Source organism: Lontra canadensis, unplaced genomic scaffold (assembly GCF_010015895.1).
Source record: "Lontra canadensis isolate GAN:19392208 unplaced genomic scaffold, GSC_riverotter_1.0 scaffold171, whole genome shotgun sequence".
Taxonomy (NCBI): Eukaryota; Metazoa; Chordata; class Mammalia; order Carnivora; family Mustelidae; genus Lontra; species Lontra canadensis.
In genome coordinates, this window is record NW_022631165.1 from 1,536,890 (window position 1) to 1,559,465 (window position 22,576).

The window sequence follows — 22,576 nt, forward strand, 5'->3', positions numbered from 1 at the left end:
ACAGCGCTTTGCAGGTAGAATGTGATCAATAAATATCTGAGAGGCTCTGAAGTTACCCGATTTATTCATTTACCCTCCATATCTATCGCAGCCGACCAGGAGCACCTGACGGCCTTGTACCCAAATCCCGGAATGCCGAGGGCCAAGAGCCTCGGGATGACTTCAGTAAACATTTCCAATGACTCCTTTTTAAAAAAACTTCACTAAAAAAACCAACAGCGGGCAAACCCCGGGCCCCGCATTCAGCCGCCCCCCGGAGGCCCAGCCGCCCCCATGCGGCTCTACGCCGGTTCCTCCAAGCCAGAGACGCCTCCACCAGCTTCCGCTTCCCGACACAGCAGGGGCTGCCCACAGCAAAGATGGCGCCGAGCGCGCAGCTGGTGACGTCACAGGCGTCGTGCCCGGTGATGCCATCTGCGGCGCGCCGGCAGTGAGGAGTGGCGTCCGTGTCTCCCTCACGCGGCGGCGGCGGCGGCGGCTGCGGCGACATGGCGGAACCCGTGGCGGGAGTGGGCCGCTTCAAGGCCAAGTGAGCCGGGGCGCTGCGGCTGTGGGTGCCGCCCAGGGAGGGAGCGGGGTTCACCGCCCGAGCGGCAGGTGTGCCTGTCCTGGACCGGGCGCCCGTTCGGGTCTGGGGAGAGCCTGAGGGCGGCGTATGAACTGGCCCGCGGGAGTCGTGTTGCTTGTGGTATTACAAAGTGCGGAGCCAGCGTCCGTTATTACAGCAGGAGCCGATCGGGGCTTGTGGGTGAAAAACTAAAGGAGGAAGGGGCGGGCTGGTCCTGGACCCCAGCGGGTCTCCCGGAGCCTCCGGTATTGGGCCCCGGGGCAGGCTGCGCGGGGCTCTCACCTCCTGTCCCCTTCAACATGGAGCCGGAAGAGGGCGTCCGCTGTGGCCCTGGAGGCCCTGAATCCTGGGCTGATTCAGTAACCCAGGGACTCTGGGGAACATCTTAGTGCGCAGGGCCCGGGACGGGACGGACTCCTCTCCGCGCCTAGCTCGGTCTGATGGAGTAAGCGCGCTAAGCAGCTCATTTCCGTCAGTGGGAGCGATGAGCACTGCCGAAGGGAAGGCTTGGGGTTAAGAGTGTGTCTGGGCTCCGCGGTTGGGGGCTCCATTTCATGCGGGCGCCAAGCCTCCCAGTGGAGTGAGCCGGGCGCCAGAGAAATCGGGGAAGAGAGACCCACGCCACCGACGGGGGACAGCCTGTGTGGCAGGAGCCTTGGCTTAGAAGTGAGGGTCTTAGAAGCACGTAAGGACAGGGGAGGGTTTTAAGGCAGGGTATGTTTATGTTTGGAAAGGCCTTCCTGGCAGCAGGCTTTGAGGCGGTGGATGGGGGCTGGGCGATGAGGCTGGAGCAGCTGTCCGGATGACCCTGCGGTGGCCTGGACCAGCGTGGAGGCCGCCGAGAAGGGAGGGAGGAGGCACCGTGAGGCTGCAGACAGTAGTGCTACTTGGGGAGTGGGAGGAAGGAGCTAGGGTTGGGGAGGGGGCAGGAGCTGCTGAGGGGGGTGATGCTCTGGGCTGGTATCCTCCGCTGGTCCCCCAGGCTGGCCTCCCACCGCCTGCAGGGGACCCTCCCCAGGTCTGCTGCGGTGACTCTGGGAAACCCCGCCTCCTTGCCGGTACTGCCTGAGAACTTGGTGTGAATCGCGGCCAGCTCGGGGTCTGGCGTCCTCTGTGACACCCACCTCAGTGCTGCTGACAGAGAAGAATGAGAAGAGCCACCTCCAACCCCCTGCATCCCAGCCTCTGCCTGGGAACTCCTCAGGGGCAGGGGCCTCTTGGGTTGAGCTCTGGGAGAGCACCCAGCCCAGCGCTGGGCGCTGGGGGCCAAGGGGTGGGTGCCTCACTCTCGAACGCTGTTCTCTCTCTAGCTATGCCGTCGAGCGCAAGATCGAGCCCTTCTACAAGGGTGGGAAGGTGCAGGTACTGGCCCTGGGAGGGGCAGAGCGGTGGGGCGGGCAGGGGCTGCCGAGAGTTGCTTATCTTGGCTGACACCCTTCTGTCACCAGCTGGACCAGACTGGGCAGCATCTCTTCTGCATTTGTGGTACCAGAGTCAACATCTTGGACGTGGCCTCGGGGGCGGTCCTGCGGAGCCTGGAGCAGGTGAGGGTGGGAAGAGCCAGGGCAGTGGGCTAGTGTGGAGGGAAGCCTGTGCTCGTGGCGCTCTGTGTGCCGACTCTTGCTTGCCTCTAGGAGGACCAGGAGGACATCACTGCCTTTGATCTCAGCCCTGACAATGAGGTATATGGGGCAGGGGCAGGGGTAAGAGTCCGGGGCTCTGTACTTCTCATGCAAATTTGGGCCACGGAGGACACACCTCTCCCCTCCTGGCTCTCCCAGCCTCTCCTCTCCTGGCTGAACTGCATTGCTCTCCAGGTGCTGGTCACAGCCAGCCGGGCACTGCTGCTGGCTCAGTGGGCCTGGCGAGAGGGCAGCGTCACCCGCCTGTGGAAGGCAGTACACACAGCCCCTGTGGCCGCCATGGCCTTTGACCCCACTTCCACACTGCTAGCCACAGGTAGGCCCCTGGCGGGGTGGCTGGGCCCCCGGAGGGCACACAGTCAGGGGTCTTCAGGCACACCAGCCCCTTCACTTTAGACACGTTCCCACAGGCGGCTGTGATGGGGCAGTACGTGTCTGGGACGTTGTGCGGCACTACGGGACACACCACTTTCGGGGCTCACCAGGGGTCGTACAGTGAGTAGAGGACAGCAGAGGGAGGATGGGGCCTTACGGCCGGGGTCACACAACTCACCTGCTGCCCCCGCCCCCTGCCTGCAGCTTAGTGGCCTTTCACCCGGACCCCGCACGCTTGCTGCTCTTCTCCTCAGCTGCAGACGCCACCATCCGTGCGTGGTCGCTGCAGGACCAGTCGTGTCTGGCCGTGATGACTGCCCACTACAGTGCCGTCACCTCCCTGACCTTTAGCGCTGATGGCCACACCATGCTGAGGTCAGCGGCCAGCTGCTCAGGCCACATGGCGGGAAGGGGAGGGCACAGCTGAGACTCGGGACTGAGGTGGCTGTGTCCCCCGCCCCCCACCTCCACCCCCAGCTCAGGCCGAGACAAGATCTGTGTTGTGTGGGACCTGCGGAGCTACCAGGCCACGAGGACTGTGCCAGTGTTTGAGGTGGGGATGCCAGGGGGCCCAGCCAGTCGAGGGGAGGGGGGTGCGGCTGCCTCTAACCGGCTTATCCTCAGAGCGTAGAGGCCGCGGTGCTGCTACCGGAGGAACCGGCACCAGAGCTGGGTATAAAGTCCAAGGGCCTGCACTTCCTGACAGCCGGAGACCAAGGTGCGTGTGCCCAGGCCAGGGTGGGCAGCAGGGGCTGGGGGCGGTCCGTGGACTTGAATGCCAGCAACCCACTTCCCCCCACACAGGCCTGCTGCGTGTGTGGGAGGCAGCCTCTGGGCAGTGTGTGTATATGCAACAGCAGCCAGCAGGCCCCCGGCAGGAGCTGACCCGCTGCGCTCTGGCCCGCTCTGCTGGCCTGCTCCTCACCGTCACTGCCGACCACAACCTGCTGCTCTACGAGGCACGCTCCCTACAGCTGCAGAAACAGGTAAGCGCCGCCCCTGGTCAGCCTGAAGCCCGGGGGTGCCAGCCCGCCACTCACGCGGGCTCTGACTGGTGTCCCTCCGGCCCCCCACCCTCACAGTTTGCCGGCTACAGTGAGGAGGTGCTGGATGTCCGGTTTCTTGGGCCTGAGGACTCCCACATTGTTGTGGCCTCCAACAGCCCCAGCCTGAAAGTGTTTGAGCTGCAGACAATGGCCTGCCAGATTCTCCACGGCCACACAGGTCAGGGAGCTCATGCCCTCATGCGCATGCCCCCAGCACTGCATCCTGGGCTGGAATGCCCTCCTTTACTGTAACCGATGACCTTTTCCTCTCTCCTTTCTCCCAGACATTGTCTTGGCCCTGGACGTGTTTCGGAAGGGGCGGCTCTTTGCCAGCTGTGCCAAGGTGGGGCATCTGAAGTGTGGAGGTATGGGTCCCCGTGGGGGAAGCCCCGCCTGGGCTCTGTCCTCACTCCTTTGATTCCCAGGATCAGAGTATCTGTCTCTGGAGGATGAACAAGGCTGGCAAGGTGACCCGTGTGGCTCAGGGCTCCGGGCACACACACGGCGTGGGTGCCATCTGCTGCTCCAGGTAAGTGGTCAGGGCTGGTCTCTGTGGTGTTACAGAGACCCAGACCCTGCTAATGGGGTTCCAGCTCGGGGAGATGTGGATGGGGAGGCTTCAGCCGTGGTCTTTGAGGCTCCGGGTTAGGGATATATAATGGAATGCTGGGGACCCCCAGCTGCTCTTGGAGGTCAGAGCTCCTTAGAGGTGGTTTTGGGGCTGGGTGAATAAAAGGGGAGAGGCTTGGGGTGCACGGGTGGCTTGGTTGGTTAAGTGTCTGCCTTTGGCTTAGGTGTGACCCCAGCATCCTGGGATCGAGCCCCACGTCAGGCTTCTTGCTCCGAGGAGAGCCTGTTTCTTCCTCTCCTTCTCCCCTTTCCCAGTGCTCATGCTTTCTTACGTTCTACCTCAAATAAACAAAAACTTTAAAAAAAAAAAAAAAAAGGTCGGGGGAGGCTTCAGAGTAGAAAGAATGACACTGAACAAGGCTTATGTAGAAAACACATTCCTTGCAGGGTGGAGGGTGGTGTTGGGGTCGTGTGACCAAGTCACCAGGTATGGTGGACCAAGGGTGGGTGGTGGTAGACAAGTGGTCTCAGAGGGGTGTGGGGGTGACAGGGGCTGTGTGCATCCAGAACAGTCGCCCTGGTCGGGACTGTGGTCCTGCAGGCCCAGGCTGTGATGCGCTGGCAGACAGGGCTGGCCAGGGCTCAGTGGGTGTCTTCCCTCCCCCACTTCTGGTCTCAGGCTGAAGGAGACCTTCCTGGTGACGGGGAGCCAGGACTGCACTGTGAAGGTGTGGCCCATCCCTGAAGCCCTGCTGTCCAAGGGTGCAGCCCCAGACGGTGGTCCTGTCCTTCTCCAGGCCCAGGCCACACAGCGCTGCCATGACAAGGTGACGGCACACTGGGGCCAGGGCCAGGGCAGGGCCGGGCCCTTGCTGGGATGGGGGTCCGAGCTGCCATCTGCTCCCATCACCAGGACATCAACAGCGTGGCTATTGCCCCCAACGACAAGCTGCTGGCCACAGGCTCACAGGACCGCACAGCCAAGCTCTGGGCTTTGCCACAGTGCCAGCTGCTCGGCGTCTTCTCCGGCCACCGGCGCGGCCTCTGGTGTGTCCAGTTCTCACCCGTGGACCAGGTGCTGGCCACAGCCTCAGCCGACGGCACCGTCAAGCTCTGGGCGCTGCAGGACTTCAGCTGCCTCAAAGTAGGTGGCCCAGCCCTCCCCGCCCACCCCGCGGCCCGCGCTGTCTCACGTTCTCCTCCCCCACCCTGCAGACATTTGAGGGACACGACGCTTCGGTGCTGAAGGTGGCCTTTGTGAGCCGTGGCACCCAGCTGCTGTCCAGGTGAGCGGGCTGGGGGTACGGGTGGGCGTGAGCTGCAGGACAGGCCCCAGCTCTGAACCCCTCCCGATCCCAAACCCAGCGGCTCTGACGGTCTCCTGAAGCTCTGGACCATCAAAAACAACGAGTGCGTGAAGACCCTGGACGCCCACGAGGACAAGGTCTGGGGGCTGCACTGCAGCCGGCTGGACGATCGCGCCCTCACCGGCGCTAGTGACTCCTGCGTCGTCCTCTGGAAGGTATGGACGCTTGGGGGCCATGGGGACTGGGCGGGGCCGCATCAGGGTGCCCCTCTGACCCCGCGGTGACCGCAGGATGTGACCGAGGTGGAGCAGGCCGAGGAGCAAGCCCGGCGGGAGGAGGAGGTGGTCAAGTGAGTCTGGGGGTCCCTGTCCGGTCCCCTTGAGTGACACCATACGTCCATGCTTGGTGGGGGGCATACGGGTGTCACCCCTGCTTTGTGGCGTGGAGAAGCTGAGGCTCGGAGCATAACACAGCTCCACGCCAGCGGATGCTTCGGGCCGGGCCGCAGACTCCTGAGCCAGCCCCTGATGGCTCTGCCTTCAGTCCCCACCAGGTCCCCCAGTGACCCTCTCCTCCCTCCTCCCCCTGCCAGGCAGCAGGAACTGGACAACCTGCTCCATGAGAAGCGGTACCTGCGGGCACTGGGCTTGGCCATCTCCCTGGACCGGCCGCACACTGTGCTTACGGTCATCCAGGGTCAGTGCTGCCTCGGGCTCTGGGGCAGGGGGAGGGGCTTGGGTCCGTCTCGTGCCCTTCCCTGAGGCTCGGTTCCCACCCCCAACCCTCCAGCCATCCGGAGGGACCCCGAGGCCTGCGAGAAGCTGGGAGCCACGGTGCTGCGGCTGCGGCGAGATCAGAAAGGTCTGGGGCGGGTGGGTGGCGGAGCTTGGCCGGCTGGGGCAGGGCAGCCAGCGGGCAGGTCTGACTGTCCTCGTCCCCGCAGAGGCCTTGCTGCGCTTCTGTGTCACGTGGAACACCAACTCGAGGCACTGCCACGACGCGCAGGCCGTGCTGGGGGTGCTGCTGCGGCACGAGCCCCCGGAAGAGCTCCTGGCCTACCCGGGCGTGCAGGCCTCCCTGGAGGCCCTGCTGCCCTACACCGGTATGTGGGCCAGGCCCGGGGCAGGACGGGAGCAGCCGGCCAGCCCCCACGGAGCCACTGACGCCCTGTGTCCTCCCCCAGAGCGGCATTTTCAGCGGCTCAGCCGGACGCTGCAGGCAGCCACCTTCCTGGACTTCTTGTGGCACAACATGAAGCTGCCCACCCTCCCCACGGCCCCCTCTGTGGCTCCCTCAGCTCTCTGAAACAAGCAGAAAGCAGCCCTACTCTATCCGGACTCCCTGTGTGTGCACTGTGTCTCACCCCAGCCCCCAGCCTGCCCCTCAGCACAGACACTAGCTTGTGCCTCTGTGGGAAGAGCTTTACTCGGGACATGGGGGAGGTTGGTTTCCCGGCCGCCAGTCAGAGGTCCCACCCCCAGATACTCCTCCCACAGCCGTGGTGGCGGTGGCCCCGCTAGGCTAGCGTCAGTCATCCCCGGGGTCTGGAGCTTTGGGCCTGCCCTCTGCGCAGCTCCGCACGCCCTGGAGAGGGTCCTTACGTGCCAGCGCCCTGCGGGTGATGGTACAGCAGCGGCTACGAATGGCGCTGAGCGGAGGGCGGGTGGGCACTGTAGGGGGTAGCGTTGTGCCTTGGGGGGTCTCTGGGGGACGTTGGGGATCTCCCACCCTGGCCTCTTCACTGTCCTCCTTGCGGTGGAGCCCTGACCCACTCAGGAGCGCGCCCAGCCCCTCTGGTCGCAGCAGTACAGCGGGAAGGAGACCGCAGCGCCCGCCGAACCTGCGAGGAGGGCGGGGTTTAGAGCGCGCGCTGGATCCTGCCCCCCCTTGGCCCCGCCCAAGCCCCTCGCCCTTGCACCTGCAGAGCCACCAGCCCCGATCCGACTTTTCCAGCACGCGCACGCGCGCCCCGGCAGGCACGGAGAGTTCATCTGCGTGGCTGCTCTCATAGGCTTGGGAAGCACAGAACTGAGACCCTGCGGAGTGGGTATTTGGGGGTCGCCGCGGGGCGCCAGGGGCCAGGGCCCTGACCTGTCCCATCTCCTCCCATGGAGTCACCACTTTCAGGCATCCCCCTGATGATAGGGGCCACCCAAACCCACTGGTGCTCCCACTCAGTCTGGGGACCAAGTACACTGTCCCCATGTCCAGTACTCGCTCAGCTGTTCCCTGTGGCCCAGCTTTGCCACACGCTGCCCAGTGGTAGTGGCTGGCTTGGTGTTGGGGGATGGGTAATCACCACTGCTCCCTAAGGGTTGCTGTTGTGGGCCAGGGGCTGCTTCCTCCAGGTACGGAGCAGGAAACCACGCTGTTTGCTGGTCTTCGTTCGCCACCAGCCACCAGCCTGTGTGCAAGAGGTGCATGGAAGCTCAGACCACCCCCCCAAGCCCGCTCCGGTCGTGCGGGCAGAGGGCGAGTTCTCTCCGTCCTGCCCGGCCCCACCTGAGGGGTGCTGCAGCAGCACGTCTAGGACCTCCCGGGCCCGTGCATGGAAAGGGCGGCCTTGCGTGTCCTGGGTGCTGAAGGGCTGCAGGCAGCGCAGGCTCTGAGCCTCCAGGCCACGGATGGCCAGGGTGTCCGTCGGGCGGCCTAGGGGCTCTTCGGGAGCTGGCAGGATCAGCAGACTGGGAAGGGTAGCAGGCAGCGAGAGGTGGGTAGGAAGTGTGGTGAGGGCCCGCTGTCCCTCCCCAACCCGCCCAGCCTTCCCCCATCCCCCAAGTGCTTTTGCGGGCAGGGAGTTGGGGATGAGTGAGGCACCTGCCGGCTGGCAGCGCAGGCTCCAGGTCCAGGGGTTGCGGTGCAAAGAAGTCGCTGAGCGCTGGGCTCCGGGACACGCGCGCCGCCATGGTCAGCAGCGTCTGGGAATAGGTCTCCAGCAGCCGCAGGCGAGCCAGGCCGCGACCTGTGCGCCCCCCGCGCACAAACAGCGACGCGTCTGCGGGCACGACGGGAAGGGACCGTGGGACCCCACCCCAGGATTCCCTCCACCAGGTCGCTGGCGCCCCTGCCCCTTCCGGGATCCCTGTCAGCCTCGCTAACGGTCTCACCGGGAAGCTTGGGGAGAACACGGTCGGATCTCCGCAGTAGGCCCGCCTCTATCGGGAAGGTCTCCTTGAGGCTCTTCTAAGGGAGAACCAGCGAATCGGTCTCAGAGTTCACCTGTTCCCTTGGGAGGGTGAGGGTTCCTTGCCAGGCTGGGTGTCGCAGGAGCTGGATGCCCTCGCGGGCGCAAGGGCCAACACCCAGCCAGGGGCCATTGGAGGGTCTGGCCGCTGGGGCAATGGGGTTCACCTCAGGCTCACTCACATGGAGCTTCCCGAACTCATCCCAGCTCCTGCGCACGAAGGTGTCGCTGCCGTCCGACCAGCACACAGAAAAGGCAAATGTCTGTTGGCACAAAGGTTGGGGGCACCTTGGAGGGTCTGGGCCAGGAAATCCTTCTTCCTTGGGGCTGGCAGGGACACACACCACCCCCACCCCGCCCCCATCATACCTGATGCCGCGCTGTCTGGACTAGGGCCGCTGCACACACGGACACCGGATACCGGGGGCTGGCCATTGCTGTGCTGCACTGGTCACAGTCCTGGGCTTCTGGAGCTGGCAAGGTGTGGCCTAGGGTCCCACTGTGTCCTGGCTCACGCTGGGGTAGGGGGGAGAAGGAAGGGAGCTCCTGAGCACCCGGAAGACTGATTGGAATTCCCCAGGTACGCCCCAGACCTGCCAGGTCCTCATATCGCTGCCCTGCCCCTGGATCTTTCCCAGCTTCCTCACTGTGCCCAAAGCAGATCTGAGAGACAGGAACACAGGGCTTGAGAGGTATGTGGGGGCAGGGTGGGGCAGAGAGACAGTAGAGGGTGGGGACTGCGGCCTGAGTCCCTCAGGCATGAGTCTGGCTTGTGCTAGGAGGAGGTAAGCAGAGCCATCAAAGCGCTGCGGCCTCGCGAACCCCTCCTGGCTCTCCCACACCCGCTGGGGTGCTGGGACTAGTGGAGCCTCTTCCAGGGCGTGCCCCATGGCTCTGTCTTTGAACTCACCTGGGAAGCTGACTGCTGTTGTCATCAGGAACCAAGGACCCAGTGCTGAAACCTTTATGTACTTTGTTTGGCTTAATACTCACATTGCAGGAAAGGTCTCTTAATGTTTCCAAGTCACGGGAGAGGAAATTTGTATTAAATGGATAATTAACGTCACTTCTTCTGGATGTGTTGGGGGGGGTGGACCTTGCAGGCTCACCCCAGAGGTTCCCCCTTGGTGGGAAGACTTGGGGCAGGACAAAGAGGATCCCTCTCTGCAGTGGCTGGCACTTGGCAGGGGACGGCGGGGTGACTAGGACTGGTTTTTGAGAGCTGCCTCTGAATTCATGATTTTTGTCACAATTTACTGCAAACACAGCCTCCGAGAACAGGAGTCACCATTCCCCCACTAACTGGGGTGAAGACGGCTTGGGCCCTAGAATCCCCGGACAGGGGATGCTCTGGTGCCCCACGTCTCTGGGCTGCTTCCTTATAGCGACGTCTCTGGGCTGCTTCCTTATAACGAAGTCTTCCCGACCTCCATCCAACCCTGGTATACATTGGCTCTATCTGCTGTTGGGGCCACCAGCTCTAGGTTGGGAGTCCTACCCCAAGCTGTCCAGGGAGGGGTTAGCCTCTAGGGCATCCCTCCCAGAAATCACCCTAGCCTTGACAAAGGGCCTTTGTGCACCTGTCCTACCAGCGCTCTCAAACTTTTCCTGGTCTTGGCGCAGGCAATGAACACCTGCTGACACAGGCCTCAATTGCAGACCGCCTTCAGCCCAGTTGTCACGCTCTCCCAACCTCAGTGGGGGCCATGCTGAGGTCCCAGCTGGCCTGGCAGGGGGCAGGGTGGGGCAGACACTTCTCCCCTTGAAGATAAGGAGAAAAGCTGGGAGAGGGCCTGTTTATTCACGGCCAGAAATCTCTAGAAGGGTGCTGAGGCCCCCTCTCTGCCCCAGCTGAAAGCCCCTGCTTCACACCCCAGCAATCCTGGTTCCTTTCCATTCTCTCTCCATAGACCCCAGGCTCATCTATCCCTTGGACGACCCCCACCCACACCCCGTGCTCCTCACTAGCTCCTATGAAATCCACCCTCCAGGGAAGTCTTTGCAAAACACAAAGGGGATCCGCTTGGGGTAGCCTTGCCCCAAATTGTCCTCCCCCATGGTCCTTAAATTCCCAGTTCCCATGCCGGCTGACAAGGCCCTCCGTGTGCTCCTGCCTACCTTTGGATCTCTCCTCTCAGCACCTTCCCCAGGTCCCCTCCCACCCGCCTTTCTGCCCACGCCCACCTCCAACCTTGGCCTTGACTGCCCTCCCTCAGCTGATTATTCTTCCTTTAGGCCTCTGCCTAAGTGTCACCTCCTCAAGGAGACCTCCTGGATTTACCATGCCTGTTCGTCGTCCCCACATTTGTCAGGGAATATTCGTTAGTGTGCCACTTTTTTGTTTTGTTCTTGCTTTTTCCGTCTCGACCACTGGACGATGAGCCCAGGGAGGAGGTCCAGGACGGATCTTGCGCCCCGCCCTGGCCAGGGCCTGGACCGGCACTTGGAACCGATTAGACACTACCCAAATATTTGCAGGGTGAATCAGTGTACGTATAGAAGCTGCGGCCACTCGCGACATGGCTCTTAACCCCTTCAGGCAGGCCACAGGATCCAGGCTACGCGGTGCCCTCAGGAGCCCAGAGACCCGTTGCCGTGGCGCCGGTCGCCCGGGCGGACCCGCGGGACCCAGGCCCTAACGCGAGCCGCGCTCTGTGCGCTCACCGCGCCACCCCGCGTTGCCAGGGCGCCGCGCGGCCGGCCTCGGGGCGCGCCCCAGCTGAGGGCACAGAGCCTGGCCGCGGGCACGCGGGGCGGTCAGAGCGGAGCGATGGGGGCGTCACGGGCCGGAACACGGGCTTCGCCTCGGCCGCAGGCTGAGTCCACGGCGCGGCCGCGGCGTGGTTTCCACAACACGCTGCTCTTCTACTGGAGGAAGCGGGAGCGCCGCCACGGACGACGCAAGTCAGGCTCCGGACGCGGATCGAGGCCCAGGGGCGCGGCCCGCACCCGGGTTTCCCACCCCGCGCCCGCGCCCGCGCCGGCCTGGGCCCCGGCCTCGGGCTCTGCGGCCTCTCCGGCGCGCGCCGCGGACCAGAGCTCCACCCCTCCGCCGGACCCCGCCCCGGCCCCGGACCCCGCCCCCAGCTCGAGCACCGCCTCCGCGCCCGTGCCCGCGGCCGCGGCGCGCGCGGCCGGCTCCTGTGGCCGCGCCCTGGCGGCGGCGCGCGCGCTGGCCTGGAGACCGACTTGGAGACCTATCTGGAGGCCGAGCTGGCCCGGCAGGCATTGCGCGGGCAACATGGCGGCGCCCGGCGAGCGGGGCCGCTTCAGCGGCGGGAGCCTCTTCTCCTTCCTGCCCGGCGGCGCGCGCTCGGAGGTGATGGACGACCTGGTGACGGACGCGCGCGGCCGGGGCGCGGGGCGGAGAGATGCGGCCGCCTCGGGCCCGACCCCAGCCCCGGCGCCGGCCTCCGATCCTCAGGTCTCCGAGGACACCTCCCGGAGGCGGCCCTGCCGGGCCTGCGTGGACTTCAAGACGTGGATGCGGACGCAGCAGAAGGTGCAGATGCCCGGGGCGGCCACCTCCCCTGGTCCCGGCCGCCACGCCTGGTTCTCAGGCGTCCGCGCCCACCTCCCGAGGCCCAAGCCGAGCGGTCCCGCGGGCCCTATGCCTCACAGACTTGTGCCCTCCCCCGCAAGGGGGCTGTCCCTAAACCTTGCCACCAAGGGAGGCCCGGCCTTTAGGGTTTCAGCCACGCGTGTGGCGGAGCGGCGGCCGCAGGGCTGGCTCGAGTCAGTGGGCCTCTGGCTGGGGCGGGGGAAAACGGGAGCTCTGCGGGCTTCCTCCGGGGAGACGAACTGACCCTTGGTCGGCCTCCTTCCGCAGCGGGACAGCAAGTTTAGGGAAGACTGTCCTCAGGATCGCGAGGAACTGGGCCGGCACAGCTGGGCTGTCCTCCACACCCTGGCTGCCTACTACCCTGATCTGCCCACCCCAGAACAGCAGCAAGACATGGCCCAGTTCATACATTTATTTTCCAAGTTTTATCCGTGTGAGGAGTGTGCTGAAGATATAAGGAAGAGGTAAGTGTGTCCGCATCATCCGTAGACCGCAGAGCAGTGCCCCTGGAGCCGGGGCCTGTCGCCCCCACCCCCCTGATGTCATAAAGGGGAGCCTGGAGAAGCAGGTGCCTGGTGGCAGGGTAGCCCCAGCACGGACCACCAGCAGTGGACACTGGATCAACCCAGCTGTCTCCTTTCCCCTGAGGGCCAAGCTGCATGGGGCTGCTGCTCCAGAGGCTCCCCGCCCGGCCTCACTTGCAGAGTCCTCCTGGAGGCTCGGGCAGGTTCATGAGCCCACCTTGCCTGACGTCTGGAGTCGGACTGCCAACTTTAAGGCCTTGAGAACCCACTGGTTTTAGGAGCTGCCTTTTCCTCACTGGGGAGCCCAAGAGCTGTTGTTTGGCACCTCTGTTTCTGCGCTGAATGTGGGGGCCAGGGCAGTTAGAACAGCTCTCTTGCTGGGCGGAGGCCCCAGGGCCCCAGGTGCTAGAAACAGGTTTTCTGTTAGGCCTTTGTGTGGCCCCACCCCTTAAACACTGCCTGGGGCCAGGGATGCTGGGGTGAGGCTTCCTGATTGTTACGAGATTGTAAAGTTGCATCATTGGTGTCTTAATGCCTTGCTTTGAGTCCTCGTCAGGTTTGGCCAAGCTCCCCAGGTAAGGGTTGAGCAGGCCTAAGAGCGTGCCAGTGTGTGGGAAGGTTGCAGGGCTGCGTGTGTCTGTGTCCAGAGCACAAGGGCCCTCCTGGGTGTAGCTGACAGCAGCGCCCCAGCTCTCCTGCCCGGATGGAGCAGGCGCAGAGCCAGTGGGGCAGGGGCGGTGGGACCGCTGCCTGTCCCGCCTTCCACCTGCCCCACCTCCCCACAGGATATGCAGGAACCAGCCAGACACACGCACTCGGGCCCGCTTCAGCCAGTGGCTGTGCCGCCTGCACAACGAGGTGAACCGCAAGCTGGGCAAGCCCGACTTCGACTGCTCACAGGTGGACGAGCGCTGGCGCGATGGCTGGAAGGACGGCTCCTGCGACTAGGCGGTGGCCGGCAGAGCTGTGGGACAGCAGCCCGGGCCTCCGGGCAGCCTGGCCAGAGGGGGACAGGGCACTCATTAAAGTGCGTCAGAGCCAGAGCCTGTCGTGTGTCAGTTGGATGGTCCCCAGACACTGCTCAGGGGGCCCTTCCCTCTTAGGGTTGGAGGAAAAGCGGGGGTGCCTGCTGCAGACACCCCGAGGGCTGCTCCACAGCCAAGGCCCGTGGGACTAAAGATGAAGGAGGCAGGAACAGCCGGGGATGCGCCTTCCATTTGGGATGTGGCCTCAGGCTCACCCCACATCCTGGTGCCCACTTCCCCGCACAGGAAGGTGACGGGCCTGCCCAGCTCCCTGTCCTGCTCCTTGAGGGCTAGGCCGTTGTCTCCTTACCCTGTAGCAAGGGACGGCAGCGGTGCCCGCAGCTCCGTGGGCTCTGTGCTTTCTGCGACTCAGAAGGGAGGCCTGGGGGCTGAGCTCTCCTCTTGGGTCAGTGCCTACAGAGCGAGCACAGGCAGGTGGCTTCCCCAGCGGTCCCACCGGCACTGCTGCCTGCTTCCTGTCCAGCACGTATACCTGTACCGGGCCTGTCAAGAGGCTTCGCGGGCCACCGTTCTCAGAGCTCGAGACCAAAATAAAATGGTAGAGAAGTGACTAAGGGCCTGGCTTTGGTGTGTTTTGTGCTGGGACTTGTGGTGACAGACAGGGCCTGAGCATGCTGCTCCGCTCAGCTGCCTCCTTCCATCCAGGTTCTGCTCCGGGGGAGGAGGGCAGGGTCCCAGGGCGGGAGCAGCCTGGGAAGCCCCAGGAACAGGAAGGAAGCCCAGTGCCAGAGCGGAGGGAGGCTCAGGGGTGAGTGGGAGGTCAGCTGGCACGAAGTCTTCACGTCCCCAGCAAGGACTCTGTTTTAATACCCACCTCTTGTGACCGGAAGGTCTTGGAGGATTTGGAGCCGAGGAATGGCAAGATGACTTCTGGAAGGTTCCTCTGGCTGCTGAATTAGGATGAGGCAGCTGTGGGTGGGAGCAAGGGAGGGCAGGCACCCCTGTGGGAGCTGAGCGGGAAGCTTGCCCAGGACGGGTCAGAGCAGATCGACAGAGTTGACTGGGGGGTTCGGGCCCGAGCAGCTGGGAGGATGAAGTTGTTCCCGTATCCGTGCTCTGGAGAACACTGTAGGCAGAGCAGGCATGGGGTGACTGGCGTGTAGCTTTTGGCCCTTGCCAGGTCTGCCCGGCCACACGCCCCCAGACTTGGCTGCCAGCCCGCACGGCCCAGCAACGGTGTGTCCATCCCTGCGGTTGTCACGCACAGGTCCTCTCTCTCCCTGTGGTGTCTTCGTCCTTCCCTTCGGCACGGCTTCCTCTGTACCTTCACCCAGCGGGCACCACGGGGGGCCTGACTTCAGCAGCGCCTTCCCAGAGAGGACAGCAAGGCAAAGAAACTGGAGGCAGGAAGCAGCCAACAGAAATCGCTCTTCTCTCCTCCCCTCGAGGGACTGTTCCCAACACATGGCTTTCTTCTGGCCTCTCCCACGTCACCTGCTAGTCGGAGAACCAGCCAGCTTCTCCAGGGAAGCCGTTGGCTCAGGAACGCGGCACCTGGACATGCTCTCCTGTCCTGCCTCTCTTCCCTTTTCCCCTAACTCTGGCTTCCTGGAGGTTTCACCCCCAACCCGGGCTAAGACAAGTGGGACTGTACTTCAAGGGGAGGTTCTGGCTCAAGCCATCAGGACTCTCACGGAGGGACTGGGCAGAGAGGGGGAGAAAAGTCGCAAGATCATGCCCTTGGGCTCCCAAGGTTCAGAGATTACAGGGGCTCACAGGGTTACAAGAGGAGAGAACCCTAAAAGGGTGGTGAGAAGGGACTGGTGAAACAGGGACATAAGGAGGGGGTGACATCCGGAAGCATTTCCAGGAGGGTGGGCATGTCTGAATCGCCCTGGGACCAAAGGGGGAAGTGGCCACTGGTCAAGACAGATCAGGAGCTGTCACCGCCAGACACAGTGACAGACGGGATGCACAGTGTCGGGGACTGGTAGTGAGACTGGTGGGTGACACTTTTGGCCACAACTGCCCTGGGGTGGGACCCACAAGGGGCGAGCCCAGCGTCCCCTTCCATCCACAGGAACAGCATGGCTAGGGGCTTCCTGATGTGCTGGAAGAACTCAGCCAGTGGTCCACGTGCAGTACGAAGACAGGGGTAATCAGTTCCTTCCGTCGTCCATGGGGCTTGTGAAGGGCCTGGCACTGTAAATGCTCAGCAAAGGCAGACGTTTCTTGCAATGCCCTGGACAGTCATCCGGGACCCTGCCAGGCCGGCCAGGAAGCAGCATGAGGGAGGGACCCTGTCAAGCTCGGGCTGCGGGAGCTACCGAAGAGCCCAGCAGGGGCCCCCATCTTTCATGCTTCTTCCCATCCCTGAGCCCCAAACTCAACATGCCAGCCACAAGTCAGTTGGGGAGACCCAGGAGTGTGAAGGGCTCAGTGAGCGCTCTTGGAATGACAACATCTGGCCACAAGAGAGGAGCAGAGATGTCCCAGCTCCCACCCATGCTGGTCTGTGTGCTTGACCTCCCGGACAAGTGCCCCTGGGGGGTAGAGGCCTTCTCCCTCCCTGACAGGGAGGCTAGAACCCTGATGGAGAAGCTGCGGTTGCATTGGGGGGGGTGGTTATAGGAAAGGGCCCAGTAACTGATCTCTGGTCTAAGGGGAACCTGGTTCAGGGAGTCGGGTTCCCCTTCCCTGAGGGCTGGAGGGTGGAGCTCCGCCCATTGGGAAGAAGCGGGAGCCCTTGGACCTGGGTTACCCCTTTACTCGAAAGGGCCCAGCTCCCAGGGGCGGGGTCAGGTTTGCCTGTCCTCTCGCCTGGCTGCAGCATAGGCTGAGCCTGGTGTCCACCCCCACTGCTGACTCCTGACTTCGCCTGTGTGGGGACGGTGGTGGACTCAGTCCCCAGCCCCCCAGTGCCCCTCTTGGGGGCTTGGGGGTGGTCTCGCATCTCAGACCCGGCTCTAGCAGGTGAAGGGGGGTGGGCGGGGCGGCGGAGGGAGGGACGGGCTTCAGCCCCGCACGCGGACCAGTTGGCGGGGGGCACGGGCTCGGCCCCGCCCCGCGCGCCCCCGTCGCGGCCGGCGCGCGCTCCCGGGAGGCGGCGGCAGCAGCGGCAGCACCAGCAGCTTCGGCAGCACACCCGGGCGGCCTCGGGCGGGGCCGGCCGGCCGGACGGACAGACAGACAGAGGGTGCCGGGGGCGCGCGTCCCTCCTGGTCTGGCCATGGAGGGAGCCTCGTTCGGCGCGGGCCGCGCGGGGGCCGCCCTGGACCCCGTGAGCTTCGCGCGGCGGCCCCAGACCCTACTGCGGGTGGCGTCCTGGGTGAGTGACCCCGGCCCCCAGCCCCGCCCCGGTCTCGGGTCCCGCCTCGCCTTGTATCCCACGTCCCTCCCCGCTACCCTCGCCCCTCGACTCCATCCTCGTCCCCGCCGGCCCCTCCCCCGCCGGCCGCAGGTTGGGGTGACGTCACCGAGCTGGGCGCGCCCACCTGCGGGAGGGGGAGGGGCCGATGGCAACCGCCGGGGACCTTGAGAGGTCACCGCCCGCCGCCCCCATCCTCCAGTTCTTCCTTAGGTGTAACTCAGTCCCCTTCCTCAGCCCCCGCCCCGTTTTTCCTGTCCTCAAGACCTGGAAGCGGACACAGGGGCGGGGACGGGATTGGGTTTGAGCCCTCAGCCTCAGCAAGAGGAGGGGGCTATGGGAGCCGAGTATTACCTGCCGGCGCTTACACCTGCTTCTCCCTCACACACACCCTCCAGGCTCCTTCCAGGGGAGCTGGCCCTTTCCCAGGCCCTCCAGGTGCAAGTGTGTGTGTGCGCGCCGGGGGGGGGGGGGGGGGGGCCCTGGGATCCCTTTGGGTGGGGCAGCAAGAAGGGGCTCTGCCCGGGGAGGGCTTCCTGGGGGTGGTGTGGGAGGGGCAGACTTGGGGACCGCCTAGACTCCTGAGGCATCCCTAGGTCAGGTGGCCTGCTCCTCCTTCCCACCTATCCAGGCAGGAGAGACGGGAAGGTGGGGCAAGGATCTCTGGGTTTTATTTAGCTGATGGCTCCTGCTGCCAGCTGCACCGAATGGCTGGTCTTCAAGGAGAGCAATGCCCAGGGTGGGGTGACTCGGTGCAGATTAGGAAGTAGGACCCCTATGTTCTGGTGCCAGCTCGGGTCCAACTTGTGGACCGCTCTGGGCCGACGTGTCCATGCCCTGCACCTGGGTTTCCCTCTTGACTCCATTTCAAGGAGCTGGAGAGGGAGAGGAGAAATCAAGTTGAAACTGGAGGTCTTTTTTTAGAAACACAGGGCTACCCAGAGCTAAAAGAGCAGTGTCTGGTTTAAAATGATGATGGTCCAGAGGTGCCTGGTTGGCTCAGTCTTTAGAGCATGCGACTCAGGGTCATGAGTTCAAACCCCACGCTTGGCATGGAGCCTACTTAAAAAAAAAAAAAGTATAAAATGACTATGGTCTACTGCCTACCTGCCTTCCAGCCCTTGTGGTGAGGGGATGCTGAACTTGAGAGTGAGTGAATCCCAGAGATCAAGAGTATTGCCCCCCCTTTTTTTCTAAGACTTCATTTATTTATTTGACAGAGAGGTCACAAGCAGGCAGAGAGGTGGGGGGGGGGGAAGCAGGCTCCCTGCTGAGCAGAGAGCCTGATGCCAGGCTCGATCCCAGGACCCTGAGATCACGACCTGAGCCGAAGGCAGAGGCTTAACCCACTGAGCCACCCAGGCGCCCCAAGAGTATCGCCTTTTTAAAAAAGGATTTATTTATCTATTTATTTATGTGAGAGAGAGCTAGAGAGCAAGCGTGCACGAACTGGGGGAGGACAGAGGGAGAGTGAAAATTTCGAGTATACTCCCCTTTAAGCATTAAGCCCTCCTCGGGGCTCAATCCATGACCCATGAAATCACTACCTGAACCGAAATTAATAGTTAGATGTTCACCCAATGGAGCCTTCTAGGTGCCCCAATAGTATTGCCTTTGAGCCCAAACACTTACGGTGCTATTAATCAGCCACACAAGGCTATCATCCCTCCGGGGCCTACCAACAGTGGATGCTGGGTGGTTGTTATTCTCTCTGGCCCCAACACTCCACGAACTGAACCTGTTATTCTATTTGGCATGTTAGGAAGCAGGGCCACACAGCTCCCAGATGCTGAGGGTGGGTTCCGTGCAGGGCCTGGGTGACAGACAGCTTTACCACTGTCCCTGTGCTGCTCCCCCCTGTGCTCTGGCCCCCCTCTTCTCCACACCTGCCTCCCACAGCGCCACCCACTGGAGCCTAGGAATCACTGGTCCAGGTGAAGGCTCCTGTTCCTACAGTGTCTAGGGGGCTGTGCAGAGACCCTGTGGGCCCCAAAATGTGCCAGTGACCCAGTTTGACTGTCAGCCCCGTCTTTTATCAGCCAAGTGACTTCAGTAACTGAAGCTCCAATTTCCCCATCTATGAAGGGGATAACAACGGCCCCCCGGTGGTTTGGGGAGAGGATTCTAGGAGGAATGCATGTAAAGTAGCGGTTTTAAGCCTGGTGCTTGGGCATCATAGATGCTCACTAAATAGCAATGCTGTCCATAATTTTAAATACCTGAGGGAGGTATTTAGAGGGGTGCCCGAAGACCCCATCCACAGATGGGGCCTGTGCTGCCGGGGAACGTGGGGACAGGCCAGAGGACGTGAGCAGTCGCGCTGGGTGGCCGCGGGGAAGGGGACCACCGCAGGGCCCTGAGCGCCGCCCGCCGCCCGCAGGTGTTCTCCATCGCCGTCTTCGGGCCCATCGTCAACGAGGGTTACGTGAACACAGACAGCGGGCCCGAGCTGCGCTGCGTCTTCAACGGGAACGCGGGCGCCTGCCGCTTCGGAGTCGCCCTCGGCCTTGGGGCTTTCCTAGCCTGCGCCGCCTTCCTGCTGCTCGACTTGCGCTTCCAGCAGATCAGCAGCGTCCGCGACCGCCGCCGCGCTGTGCTGCTGGACCTGGGCTTCTCAGGTGGGAGGGCCGGGCTGGGGGGCGGGCCTATGGGCTCCGCGGGGCGCGGCCCGGAGGTGGGCGGGGAACGGGCGGTCCTCTGGCTTTGGGGGCGGGGCTTGCCCGCGCGAGCGGGTGCGCGGGCCGGCGGTGGGCGGGGCCTGCGCGCCGGCCTCCGGTGACCCTCACGCCTGCGCGCAGGGCTCTGGTCCTTCCTGTGGTTCGTGGGCTTCTGCTTCCTCACCAACCAGTGGCAGCGCACGCCGCCCGGGCCCGGCACGCTGCAGGCGGGAGACGCGGCGAGGTCCGCCATCGCCTTCAGCTTCTTTTCCATCCTCAGCTGGGTGAGTGCGGCCGGCGGGGGCCGGGCCGGGGCCGGGGCGGGGCGGGGTCGGTGCTGGCTGACCCCGGGCTCCCCCTCAGGTGGCGCTCACTGTGAAGGCCCTGCAGCGGTTCCGCCTGGGCACGGACATGTCGCTCTTTGCCACCGAACAGCTGGGCGCCGGGGCGGGTCAGGCCTACCCTGGCTACCCGGTGGGCAGCGGCGTGGAGGGCACCGAGACCTACCAGAGCCCTCCCTTCACCGAGACCCTGGACACCAGCCCCAAAGGGTACCAGGTGCCTGCCTACTAGTGGCCGGCAGGCCCCCACCGGGGACCGAAGGCTGCCCCCAAGCCAGGGTCCAGGGTTTCCTGGGACCTCCCTCAGGTCCTCCTGGCCTAGCGCCAGGGCCAGAGATGGTGGCCACTGTGGGCCGTCTGTGGCCAAGAGAGGGTAGCCCCCAGGGTGCCTAGGCTGCCCCCCACCCCAAGTTCACCCTGTTCCCTTAGTCGCTGAGCACAGGCCTGAGGTCCTGAGGAGGGGACAGTGCAGCCCTGGACATGTTATCCTCCAGTCTCTAGTGGATCAGCCTGCGAAGGGGCCATTCCCCTCACGAGCCAGCTAGCCCGTGGCTCACCTGTCCACTCTGGGGTCAGGGGTCTAGCCGCCCTCTGTAGCTACGTGCAGGGGCTGTCCCCGGGAGCATGGGCATTGCTCCCATCCCATGTCCCTAGGGGCAGTGACAGTCCCTGGTCCTGTGGTGGTGGTTCACCCCATGGGGCTGTGTGCAGTCTGTCTGGAGCCTCCATCCGTTTGCTCTCACGGGTTCGCTAGAGTAGCCTGGTCCTGTCGATGTTGTGATTGTGGTCAAGTCTTCGGACTTCACCTCGTAGTTCCCCGCAAGCAGCCCCACTGCCTGTGGCCCCTGCTCCTGCCCCGATCGCCCTTGGCCCAGGAGTCTGCCCAGATGTGAGCACTTGGGGCTAGGAAGGCACAACATGGCTGTTGTTGCACCGGCCCTCTCCCACCCCTTCGGTAAGACCTTGCTCGAGGGAGGCTTGGGACACCTGGGTGCCTGGCAGGATGGGTGCCTCACAAGGAGGGAGGCCAAGAGGCTCCGTGTACCCACAGTGCCCCGGACACGGCCCATCTGTGCAAACCCCTTTACCCTCAGCTTCCTGGCCCAGCCCCTCAGCAACCTGCCCTGCACCCCGTTTTAAGGCACAGCCCGAGGTTGGGGTCCCTCTGCGTAGCTGACTACTCATGCATCGCTCAAAGCCGGCTTTTCACATCATGTCACTACAGAACGTTCTCGCAGACAGGCATCTCCCTCTGGAGTCCCGGTTGCGTGACTCCCCTGTACGTTGTAGCATAGACAACCATGTGGGTATTTAAGTGAACATGTTTACAATTTTTGTATATATGGATCTTTCTCTCTCTCTTCTGAAAGAACACTCCGTGATTGTGTATCTCCCGTGTCCCATGTTTCAACCGCAACTTCTTTACAATAAAAGACTGTAAGTGAGTTCACGTGGCGCAGACGCTCGGCTCGCAGAGTCATTTCTACCCCTGTCCCTGTGGGTGCCTGAGGTTGGGACCTGACCTCTCGGGGCCCAGAACCCAGGAAGGGGCAGCAGGTGGAGGCCAGGCCGACGTCCACATTCTGGGGATTCCTGAGGCTCCCCACGCGCATCCGGCTGGGCTGCCCCTGGGTTGCTCAGAGCTGACCCTCGGAAACGCTGGGGAGACGCCCACCTCTGCTCCTTCTTAGAACAGTGGGACTAGGAATTACTACTTGCAGTTGCACATAGTTCACAGTTCGTTCATTGGTCTGCGGCTGTGAACTTCTTTTGTGCTACTCCCGCGTTCTTCAAGGATAGTTTTCCTGCGACTATAAATGTGAGGTCCTGTTCCTTAGAACTTTGAAGGTCTTTCCTGTGTTATCTTTTAGGATCCCAGACTGTTGACGAGAGCAGTGGTTAACAGTATGATTCGTATTCCTTGGCGGGTTGTTTTTTCCCCTTTGGTTGAACGTATTGGGATTTTTTTCTAAATTGTGTTGGTCGAGATGTAGCTTTTTAAAGAATTATTCTTGTTAGTGCTTTTTTTTCTTAAGATTTTATTTATTTATTTGACAGAGAGTGCAAGCAGGGGGAGCAGCAGGCAGAGGGAGAAGCAGGCTCCCTGCTCAGGGAGCCAATGCAGGACTTGGTCCCAGGACCCTAGGATCATGACCTGAGCCAAAGGCAGATGTATAATTGACTGAGCCACCCAGGGGTCCCACTGTTTTTTGTTTTTTTTTTTAAGATTTTATTTATTTATTTGACAGAGATTACAAGTAGGCAGAGAGGCAGGCAGAGAGAGAGAGGGAAGCAGGTTCCCCACCGAGCAGAGAGCCCGATGCAGGGCTCGATCCCAGGACCCTGAGATCATGACCTGAGCCGAAGGGAGAGGCTCAACCCACTGAGCCACCCAGGTGCCCCGTCCCACTTTTTTTTTTTTTTTTTTTAATAATGATTTACTTTT

General features: G+C 63.0%; 4 protein-coding genes across 4 annotated transcripts; 3 read left to right on the plus strand and 1 right to left on the minus strand.

The window, feature by feature from the left end:
- The first annotated feature begins 451 nt into the window (after positions 1-451).
- TBL3 (transducin beta like 3) lies at positions 452-6,840 on the plus strand. Its single transcript, XM_032846031.1, has 22 exons — positions 452-529; positions 1,879-1,930; positions 2,017-2,112; positions 2,203-2,250; positions 2,386-2,527; positions 2,622-2,706; positions 2,791-2,961; positions 3,064-3,139; positions 3,211-3,304; positions 3,391-3,572; positions 3,669-3,810; positions 3,917-3,975; positions 4,058-4,161; positions 4,882-5,029; positions 5,116-5,346; positions 5,418-5,488; positions 5,568-5,724; positions 5,800-5,858; positions 6,102-6,205; positions 6,299-6,370; positions 6,453-6,611; positions 6,693-6,840. Exons 1-22 carry the CDS (start codon positions 489-491, stop codon positions 6,812-6,814), a joined length of 2,415 nt encoding a protein of 804 aa, XP_032701922.1. The 5' UTR covers positions 452-488; the 3' UTR covers positions 6,815-6,840.
- Positions 6,841-7,036: 196 nt separating this feature from the next.
- On the minus strand, positions 7,037-9,457 carry NOXO1 (NADPH oxidase organizer 1). The gene is made up of 8 exons (XM_032846132.1): positions 9,063-9,457; positions 8,876-8,956; positions 8,608-8,692; positions 8,327-8,510; positions 8,012-8,193; positions 7,809-7,913; positions 7,428-7,545; positions 7,037-7,349 (listed from the first exon to the last, which is right to left on the minus strand). The coding sequence occupies exons 1-8, from the start codon at positions 9,126-9,128 to the stop codon at positions 7,037-7,039; spliced, it is 1,134 nt and encodes a 377-aa protein (XP_032702023.1). The 5' UTR covers positions 9,129-9,457.
- Positions 9,458-11,839: 2,382 nt separating this feature from the next.
- GFER (growth factor, augmenter of liver regeneration) lies at positions 11,840-13,822 on the plus strand. The gene is made up of 3 exons (XM_032846131.1): positions 11,840-12,195; positions 12,523-12,719; positions 13,565-13,822. The coding sequence occupies exons 1-3, from the start codon at positions 11,935-11,937 to the stop codon at positions 13,725-13,727; spliced, it is 621 nt and encodes a 206-aa protein (XP_032702022.1). The 5' UTR covers positions 11,840-11,934; the 3' UTR covers positions 13,728-13,822.
- Positions 13,823-15,645: 1,823 nt separating this feature from the next.
- SYNGR3 (synaptogyrin 3) lies at positions 15,646-21,591 on the plus strand. Its single transcript, XM_032846060.1, has 5 exons — positions 15,646-15,755; positions 16,745-17,093; positions 19,513-19,750; positions 19,931-20,073; positions 20,153-21,591. The coding sequence occupies exons 1-5, from the start codon at positions 15,646-15,648 to the stop codon at positions 20,360-20,362; spliced, it is 1,050 nt and encodes a 349-aa protein (XP_032701951.1). The 3' UTR covers positions 20,363-21,591.
- The last annotated feature ends 985 nt before the right edge of the window (positions 21,592-22,576 follow it).